This window comes from Halyomorpha halys, unplaced genomic scaffold (genome assembly GCF_000696795.3).
Source record: "Halyomorpha halys isolate HHAL.00 unplaced genomic scaffold, Hhal_1.1 Scaffold1577.1, whole genome shotgun sequence".
In the NCBI taxonomy this organism is placed as follows: Eukaryota; Metazoa; Arthropoda; class Insecta; order Hemiptera; family Pentatomidae; genus Halyomorpha; species Halyomorpha halys.
In genome coordinates, this window is record NW_027104891.1 from 49,037 (window position 1) to 60,028 (window position 10,992).

Genomic DNA, 10,992 nt, shown 5'->3' on the forward strand with positions numbered 1-10,992 from the left:
TTTTGGATGGCCTCAAGCATCTCGGAGGGATGGAAGGATAGATAAATTTGAAGATCATCAGTATATAGGTGGTATCATGTATGGTGAATGGAATCAGCAAGATCGTTAATATAAGTGGAAAAAATGGTTGGTGAAAGTGAGGGCCCCTGAAAACACCTCGTGTCAGAAGAAGGGGAGAGGAAGGAGATTTGTTCAGAATGATGACTGTTTGAGAACGATGAGACAGGAAGGAGAGGAACCACTTCAGGACACTATTTTACATGAAAAAGTTTTGAAGTTTATTGAGGAGAATCTTATTGTTAACTTAGTAAAATGCTTTCCGAGGGGATTGGAGGTCTAGTGATATTTTTAATAAAGCGGATTGTGTGGAATGTTGAGAGCGATAGCCGGATTGGAAAGGATTAAGAAGAGCTTTTTATTCGGGAAACTAATTAAATTGGGAGTGGATTTATCTTCCTAGTGGCTTGGCCAAATTGGATAAAACGGATATTGGTCGAGAGTCGGAAACTGAAGAAGAAGAAGAAGGTACTTTGTTCAATGGTCGGACCAGGACGTTCTTCCAAGCTTTAGGAAAAATGGAATTTTGAAGGGAAAAGTTATAAATTTGCAGAAAGACAGGAAGAATGGAGAAGAGACAAAGATTGATGATCTTTACAAGCATATGGTCTGGGCCGTAATCGTTAGTTCTGGACTGCGGAGGTTAAGTCATCTGGGGAAACATTTAAGAAAGAAAAGTTATTGGATATCAAATGGGATTTCAGTAATGCGAAAAGATGAAAATTCGCCTAAGGTTGTTAAAGGAGGACGAAGAGTAAAGAATAAATCAAACTCGTCCGGAGCAACTGGGTAATATGGGCAGAATTTGGAGCTTACAACGAAGAAGTTCTTAAGAATTTTCCTTAATTGGATTTATAATCAGGTGCTTGGGATAGGATGTTGCGAAAGTATTGCTGCTTAGCGCGGCATAAGAATATTTGGGTAAGGTTTCGGAAGGATTTAAAGGAGGAATAGTGCTCTGAAATTCTGGTGCGTCTGAGGCGTCTTCTGGCCGCATCTCGTCTTCTCATTAAATCTCTTATTTCTGAGTTAATTCAGGGAGCCAGAGAGCTTTTGTACGAGTTTTAAGAGGAGCGTGTCGGTTTAGGAATTTAAGGAAATTCGAGGATAGGCATTCGACCTTATCGTTAATGGATAAAAGTGAATAGATAGGTTCTAAGAAGAGGGAAAGTTCATCAAGATAGGGATCTATGTTTTCTATGGTTAAGGAATCAAGGTTTCGCCAACTAATTTTCTTTGGTGTGAGTCTGGGAGGGGGAACATCGTAAGAAATGTTCATGAGGTTATGGGAGGAAAGAAAGGAATTTGGGAGGAGGACAATAGGTTCTGTGAAGAAACAATGATAAATACATCAAGCCAGGTATCGGTGGACTGGGTATGATATGTGGATTGGTAAGGGGACGATATAAAGGTCTAGGGCGAAAATTAGGTCCATTAGGTATGATCGATCGGGAGAGTCTGTGAGAAGATTAGTATTGAGATCGCCGATTATTACATTTTGAAAGAGAGGAATATATGAAAGGAAGGAGGATTCAAATATATCATCTAAACGGACTCCAGGTTGGCGGTAAATGACAATATAGGGGAGGGAAAAGGAGCTTGAAGTATGTTTCACAAAGATGTATTCCAAATGGGGAGTGTCAAAGGAAGGAGACTTTAGTAGGGTTTTCGCCCTCAGACTGTTATGAACATATAGAACAACACCACCACCAGTACGGTTCATTCGGTCATGACGAAGGAGGATATAGTTGGGGAGGGAGATTGGAAAAGTTGGGATATTGGGTTTGAGCCATGTTTCTGAGACAACAACGGTTTAGAGGAAATACTCCAGGAATTCGTCATAATGTGCAGAAAGGGATTGGGAGTTAACATGAAAAGATGTTACGATGCTGGTAATGTAGGACTAAAAGAAAAAATGTGCAACGGTGAGGAATGGATGAAGTTTATTATTGGAGTAAAGAAGGAGAATTGAGATTGTGTTGAAAAGGATATTTGAGTTAACATCAAGACGGAGGGTACATTAACCGTTTTCCTATTTGAATACAATGAAATAAGAAATAAACGAAAATGGAGAATTGTCTCAAAATATCTACAGAAATGAAAAGCATAAAAATATAAATCTTACAATTCAATGAAGAATAAATAATAAAGAAAAAGATAAATTACTTATAGAATAACAGTATATTATTGGCATATAAAAGTTAAAAATAAAATAGGAATCTCTTAATAAAGTGAAAAATAAAGCATTGTACTCCTTGTAAGAAAAAATAAATAAATATAAAATGTATATGTAGGTCAAATATATGGGAGATAGAATTAATAATATGGATCTCTATATAATAAGAAAAACAAAATACATAACATCTTGCAGAAAAATAATGAAATGAACAAGTAGGTATACTCTATCTTAAGTAAGCAAAATATTTGAAAAATGAAAATAAAAACAATAATGCGATTCTCTATATAAAATGAAAAAACGGAACAACAATCCTTACGGAAGAAAAATGAAATGAAATATTTAAATACATGTGGTTGTCATTGAATGGATTCGATATCTTCACATTTGTTTATTATAATTGCTGGCTGGCCATCTTCACGTCGGCAACGAACCCGCCACCTAGGGAACCAGACATACTTAACTTTGCCGGCAGTATATATTGTCGACATAATCATTATATGACTACATTTTTAATTTCATAATTACATTTTATATATATAAGTTAAGTATCGGCGAAAATAAAATGTCAAAAAAGAGAAGAAGGAATAAGATCTAACACACTTGAACTGCTGTAACATACTAGCTTTATTGTGTTTGGTACATCTCTTTATACACATTCGATCAGCTGATCTCCTCAGTCACCTGACATCAAAGTAACTGATGACTCAGGCTCCCCCGTCGTAACTCCCCCACTTTACGACGAACAATCGTCGTAAACCAATACTAGACAGTATTATAACAATACAAACAACAAAGAAAAACTATTTACGAAAACTAAATTCCTACACAATTATCATTTAAAAAAAAAACAACTCATAAGCGTGCTGAAGTAAACACTACATATATACATTAAACCTAGGAATAAAATAAATAAGGAAAAAAAACAAAACAATATTTACAATATTCACAAATCAACCTAAAATGGAAACATTAAATGGAATTAATAACCACATATTTTTATAACATAATCTAGTTGTGGCAATATGAGGACACTCCAGTTTTGATATTATCATTGCTGGAAGTTTTAATTGTTCAATATGGACAGTTATCCTCTTTTTTGGTCTGTTATATTCTCTGCTGTAACAATATTATGTTCTCTAATGGTTATCACCCTGAAACGACCTTCGTATCGCTGTATCTCCTTACCTCCGTTAGACCCTAACTTTCTGTATACGATCGTCCCGATTTTTATCGCTCCCATCCTATCCGTGAATTTAAATTCTCCCGAGCCACCCTCCTGGATTTTTCCTTTTCCATTCTTTCACGGGCTTTTTCCCATAACATTCTTCGAGCAACATGGTTGTTGTGTATTTCCTCTCCGTCTGCTGCCGTGCCCTTAAAGTCCCGTCGGTGTCCGCGAAACCCAAAGAGGATCTCAAATGGCGAAAACCCCGTAACTGAATGTACGGAATGATTGTATTTCGCTTTCATCCTCGACATTGCCACGTCCGGTTCCAGTTCATGGTCAGCCTCATATAATCGAAGATGGTCAATCAACATGCCATGAAGCCACTCTATGCCTCCTCTACTCTTGGGGTGCCCTGGTGTGTTGAGATGCCATATTACATCAAGGTCCTTCATTTCAGTTCAAATCGTAGCATTGTCAAATTCTCTGCCTCCGTCTGATGCGATGCGCTCCGGAACTCCATAGAATTGAAACTACAATTGGAGAGCTGCCAACAATGCTTCCGATGACTTTTTTTGCCTGGTGCGCCATTGCCGCCTTACTGAAAAGGTCAATTACGGTGATTCAATTCTCAAAAAGGTCAATTCTCTCCATGTGAAAGTGTCGACCTGTGGATCGTTGAGCGGTGCATCTGCGGTAGGTGTCTCCTCTTATCTGCCCTTTGGTGGATCTCTGTCATCTTCTTCATCCCTCACCAAAAGTACCTTCTCTTTAACACTTGCAGGGTCTCCTAAATTCCGCGATGATTTGTTTTGCACTGATGATACGCGACAGTCACTTCTCTCTGGCGTTCGTCTTCCTGAACGGTTTCCACCATCAGCTTGCATCGGGCGAATGTCCTGTCCATTCCTATGAGTTCATAACTCCATAGCCGCTTCATCTTCTCCCAAACGGTTTCATTTCCCATATACAAGACACTTTTTTTCCAGGCTTAGAAGCATTATTCAAGGTTCTAGATATCTATTCGTTCTTCACGCCTGGCTGCGACCAAATCGTCATGATATTGCTCCTCACATACTTGTTACACTCAACTTTGACTAATACAGTGGTTCTTGTCTTCCATATAATCTGGCGCCTCTTGTCGTTAATGATGTCTGCAAGTTCCTCCATATCAATTGGTCTTCCTTCCTCTGAGCTCTCGGTGGACGAAGTTCTTCCCCATTGTCTCCCTCTGCCATATTCTGTTCTTCCTCCGGTCCCGGTATTCACTCCCGCAAGAATTACCTGGCCAATTTCCAGGCCTCTTCATCTACTGCAATTTACTGTATTGCTCGAGATAAGTAATCAGCTACCACATTTAATTTTCCAGGTTTATATGTGATTTCCATATTGTACTGTCCCAACAATATCTCCTTCCAACGCGTAATCCTTGCCGAAGACTCCTTCAACTTTCCCACCCATTGCAGAGGCCTATGGTCAGGGTGTGCTTTAAACATTCTTCCGAACACATAGAGCCTAAAGTGGTCAACAGCCCACACTATTCCCAAGAGCTCTCGTTCCAGTGCACTGGTCTCCGTCTCTGTCAGGCGCCTACTGGCGTACGCAACTGGGCGATCTCCTTCACCCTCTTGACAACACCGCTCCTAGCGCGTACTTACTCGCATCTGTAGTGATAGTGAATTGCCGGGTGAAGTCTGGGAAAGCAAGCACCGGCTCCTGCTGCAGCTTCTCCATGTTCCGCCTGATATTATCTTCCAACATCGGAGTGATGATTACTTTTCTGCCTTTCTTCAGAAGGTTGTTGAGTGGGTCGAGATGCTCAGCCATTTCTGGCCCAAATCTCCTGTAATAATTTAAAGTTCCCAGCAACCTTCGAACTCTCTTCACATCCCTTGGCACTGTCATCTTCCGTATAGCTGCGACTTTATCCGCGTCGGGTTTAACTCCTTCCCTGGAAATCTTGTGGCCCAAAACGTTTATTTGATCCTGTCCCAACGATGATTTCTCTCCTGATAATTTGAGCCCAAATTGCCTAATTCTCTGCAATACGCTGTGTAAATTCTGCACATGTTCTTCTTCGTTCTTACTGAACACTAAGAGATCGTCCATATAAATCTGACATACAGATTCGTCTATTCCCCTCGAAAACTCGTCCATCAGGCGCTGGAAGGTTATGGGATCATTTTTGAGGCGAAACGGCATCCTTGTAAATTCGTAGTGTCCTCTCACGAATGTGGATGCCGTCTTATGCTGATCCTTAGGGTGCGTTTTTATTTGATGATATCTGGCTCAGCCTGTCCAATATTTCTTTAAATCTGGGGATCGGATACATTATGTCTACGGTATTCTCATTCAGCTTCCTGTAATCTATCACCACTCTGTACTTTTCAGTAGTTTCAGATGATTAACTGCTCCGACCCGTGCGCCCTCGGTTTATCTTTGTCGATGGCATTTGTACATTTTACCCCTCAACCTAATTCTCTTTCTTTACCTTGGAGGATTAGATCCGGTGGATCTGGTGGGCGTCGAAGAGTAAAAACTTTTGAGTTCCATTTTCAATATTCAAGCTAATCAACCATTTAGTGAAATATTGTTCTAAATCATTAAGGTGACTTTGCAAAGTGTTTCTAGCTATTATTACGTCTTCATGTTGAGAGAACACAGCTGTATCATCAGCGAACATAGCTATGACGATGTCGTGAAGGTAGAAGTTGAACAAAATGGGAGAAAGGACTGAACCTTGAGGAGTACCGGCATAGATTTGTCTAAGGGTTGAATTTTTGTTATTAATTCTGACTGAAATGTTCTACCATTGAGGAATGAGCTCAGAATATTGTATAGGTATTCTTTTGGAGTGTCTGCTTTCTTTAGTTTATATAGCAGACCTCGATGCCAGACCTTATTGAATGCTTGTTGGAAATCTAAGAACGCTACCAGGGTGTGTCTCTTTTTTTCGAATCCGCTAATAATAAATTCTGATAGTTTTGCCAGTTGGTGAGAAGTGGAATGACTGTATTCAAAACCGAGTTGAAAATCAGGAATTATTTCGATGCTTTGAAAAAAATAATTAAGATGTTTTTTTATAACTGATTCCAGTAATTTTCCAAAAATGAGTAATAAACTGATAGGTATATAGCTGCTGATTTATTTAGCGTTCTTACCAGGCTTGTGAATTACTATGAGTTCGGCTTTCTTCCATGTATCCGGAAAGTATCCAGGACGAAGGCAACTGTTGAAAATTGACGAGATAAAAACTTCAGCTTTCCTGGTTAACATTTTGATTGTTATGACTGGGATCAAATCATGTCCAGGACTTTTCTTTATCTTGAGCTTTTTAATCAGGTCCTGGATTTCTTTTGGGGACGTGAATTTAGGTGGGAGTTCAACTGTTGCGAGGGAGAGATTTACATACTTGTCAATTTGATCAGTGACTAAATTCGGACTTATTTCCGTGTTGGAGAATGTTTTCTCAAAGAAATTGGCAAACACTTCAGCTTTTTTGGCGTCACTGGTGATGAATTCATCGTTGTCTACTAGACTTGGAATTTTTTCACGTTTATTCAAGAGACGTCGCGTAGCCTTGCATAATTAATGGCCCTTTGGGTCTAAATTTTCCACATATCCCTGATATTTAGCTGTCCAGTAGATCCTCCGACATCTTCGCTTCTATTCGCCCCATTAGGTGATCGCCCCAGAATATTGTTTGGCGAAGCGCTAAAACTCAACCTCTTATGTTAAAATTTACCTGATTTATGATTTCAAAATTTTGTGATAGTTTATCTGACGCAGGCACACTTTCCAAGTTCTATTGAATATTTTCTGAAGAAAAATCAAACACTGATTTGAATATTTTAATTTAGTTTTTTATAGCCTCAATAAATCTGTACCAGCGCTTTGAACCTGGTTGAAAAGAATTGAAAAAAAGAAATATGTCTTTTATTTTTTGAGAACAAAATTATAAGACTTTTTTTGTAACGTTTGAGGTTCACAAATGAAGCCTTGACACCCTTATATTGTACTTAATGAAATAACGTCAATAATTATCTTAAATAAACTATTGTTTATTTGTTAAATAAATTAAAATTGCCTTTTCCTTCCTTGTTCCTTGTCCAAAATTTTACTTGTTCTAATCATTTTGTTGAAAGCATTCTAGGTTTTGACTAACTTAAATCATTTACACTTTGTTTTATTACAATTTAGAAGCGAACAGGGTAAGTAAAGATACTAAATTAACATTTAATTGCAACTAAATAAATGTCTTTTTATAAAAAGATTAGTAAATTATAGCCATGATCCACAATGTTTTGTCAGACCCAATTGTCACCTACAGGAGATGAAATTAAAAAAATATATTTGACTATGCAAAATTAATATTTTTTTAGTTTAGACCCAACATAATCAAATACAAAAAGGAGATAAAAAAAAAATTGCTTACTAAAAAATGTCAAGTTGAAATAACCCTTCAAAGCTTCCTCAACTTTGACTCAACGGAGTCATTTTGGAAGTAAATAACTCCTCCTTCATTGTCATGAATTATTCATTGATGTAGTAGCATTTTCCTTATTCTTTTTTTTAAAAAACTTCCCTTGTTCCGGTGATGGGGATTGGAGTGGAGGGTGGTAGGATGGGCCGAAGTGTAGTGGGGAGCATAAGCTGGAAGTGGACAGAGCTGGTGGGGACGCCCCCATCGAGCTTGTGTTGTCCAGCAGCTGTGGCCATGCAGTTCATGGGAAATTCCGACAGGCTCCAATCCGTCATTGAGAAAATTCACGCCAACAAGGAGAACAACCCATCACCTCCTCCAGGTATTTCAATCAAATATTTATTTTCGTTAATTTATAAAAGGTATTTATTACATGTTTACCATTGCAAAAACAACCATAAAATCTTCTACTGTTGGTAATTTTTTCGCACCCCCAAGTCTTTAAAGGTAACTTAACTAATGATAAAGATTCATTATTTGTATTCCTAGATTATTATTAGTATCCCTATTATTTGGATGCTCAAACCTTCTACCTTATTTTTTTCTGCACCAGCTATAAAACTTTCCATTACAGTGGATCGTGGTCCTATATTTTAACTTCTAGAATGAAAGAACTAAGAGAGCTCGCCCAAAGCAGAAACTGCTCCTTACTAGAATATCCTCTTTTTTTTAATCCCTTACCTTTTTCTATCAATAAAGCGTTTGACTTTTGTTCCTTCAAATATCACTTATTCCACACCCCCAATATTTTCAGTACTTCTCTCAAAGTAAATATCTTTCAATGTTTTTGATTTGAAATAAATGTCAGCTACGTGACTTACTCATTTATGACGTACACAGGGGGTAAATCGAACATATAAAGATAAATTTTCGTCTAGTTTTGTATTAAATTATGTACAAACAGATAAGTAAAAGCTTAATTCAGATAAATCCTTTTTTTTTTTTTTAATATTTATTTATTGCTATTTACAACTGTACATTATAATACATTTAGTAAATCTGATCTAAGTAGATAAATCCTTGAAGTTCATTTCCGAAAATGGACCTTGTATGTAAAATCAGATTTCTAAGGAATTTTCGCAAGTCAAGCAAAAAGATTGACTTTGTCGATATTTTCATCAAAAGCTGATCAAATTAAATTAAAGTACTATAAGTTTCCTGTGTTAAAACTGTTATGCTTGTTAACAATGAATATGTATATATTGATATTTCAAAGAATATTTATACAATGATAAATGTATATTTATAAAAAGTAACAGATTTTCTTCCCTAGATATAAATAAATAGAAGTATAAATAAGTAACACATAGATTAAATTGTTTCCGATATCAGGAGATTATCGAGAGATCTTTTGTACCCTACCACAGGTCATAATTTTAATTTTGGTATTGAAAAAATGTTGCATGTTTTCAAAATACTTCATCCATTTCTTAAAAGGGTTTTAAGAATGTCTTTAATTAGTTTAAATTACTATATCGAAAGTTAAAAAGAAAAATATATTGGAATAAGATAAATATACAAACAAAGAGATAAAACATGTGAAAGTATTGAAATACAATTATCAGTTAAATGTCTGCTTCTGTTACAATTTTTTTTTTTGCTATCGGTTCCTAATTATAATTCTTAATACGTTGACTCTCTGCATGAGAGTGTTTAACCCCTTAACGCAGTTTTTTTTTCTAAACCAGCCAAAGAAAAAATCAATTTTTTTAATGTAAAAAAACACAATTTAGGTCATTGTCTTGACAAAAAAATACAAAAATAATCAAAATTTTAATTTTGAATTTTGGATATCGTTCATAATACCAAGCTCCATATATAAACATAGGCTAAAGCTTTATATAGAGAATTATTACAGAGAAGAAATCATTTTTATTTATTTATCGAATTTGCTAACTCCAATAAATGGAACGAAAATTCAGAATGTCAAAATCTGGTGAAATTTACTTCACTGTTAGGGTCCGATCAAGAGTTGTTGTCTGGAAAATTTATGTTTTAGAATCATTGTTTTAACCTTTCTTGCATAAAATCTACAAATTTTTATTTTTTAAAATAATTTTCTTACATAAAAATATTTTTTCTCTCTCATTTCGCTTTTTATTTCTCACATTTATTAATTAGAAGCGACATTAAACTCATTAATATAAAATTATTTTTATTACATAATCCATCAGTAGTGACACTATGTACAGAACAGATATGAACAATGACTCTGAAGTAGTAGGATAAATTAATTAATTGCTTAATATAATTTTAGTTTAAACGATAAGCAAAGAAACGATATAAAATAAGATCCATTAGATGCATACATGTAATAAAATATTAAATTAAATATAGAGATGATTTGCAGAAGATGGTTAATATATAATCATGGATATACTATGTTTAATTTTTGTAATAATGAAATGAGACCAAATAAGATATTAAATTATCTTATCAGCTAAATTAATTAAATAGTACAATGGTTGTAATATAATATAATTATAATTATCATTTTGATAAAATAAAACAGAAATTCAATCACCCAAGCTTTCCGGAGGGATTTTTTTAGAAAATTGTTAGCAATGAACTAAGCATTGTTTAAAATCTTTAATTTTTAACAAAAGTGGTAGTGCCTCTACCGTTTAGCTAGGCTATAAGCGATATGAACAAAATAGGCTTAAACCAATCGATTACTCCATCGTTCCAAAATACTTTCTCTGAAGGATTCTAAATAATTTTACGCATCAACTCGGCATGCAAAATTGTATGCCATATGTCCTTTACCATCAAACAAAGGACTGTTAGACGCTGTAAGAATTCCGGAATTTTAATGACCATGAAAATAAGATATTTTTTGTTCGTTTGAGACCATTATGATAAATGGGCTAATCCTTGTCTAACTTAATTTTAAAATCAAATTATATATCATAGGCACTAATGACATAAATAAACAAATCTACATCCGTAAACATGTATCTTCCAAGACTATTATTACTGAATGCATATCGACAACAAACATCGAAAGGACGACGGTTACAAAATATCATTACAGACGTTAAACCGACAATTTAAAACAAACTCATGAAAAGAACTCCCAATGACACAACTTTTGAGTGAATAAACATT

General features: G+C 35.6%; 1 protein-coding gene across 5 annotated transcripts in view; it reads left to right on the forward strand.

The window, feature by feature from the left end:
- Window positions 1–8,066: 8,066 nt before the first annotated feature.
- Window positions 8,067–10,992, forward strand: part of L (zinc finger protein Lobe) — a gene marked incomplete at its 3' end in the record, with an annotated part of 69,148 nt that continues 66,222 nt past the window's right edge. For all 5 annotated transcript variants that reach the window (XM_014435383.3, XM_067045922.1, XM_067045914.1 and 2 more), the window contains 1 exon segment: window positions 8,067–8,206. In XM_014435383.3, the coding sequence (XP_014290869.3) occupies window positions 8,119–8,206 (88 nt within the window).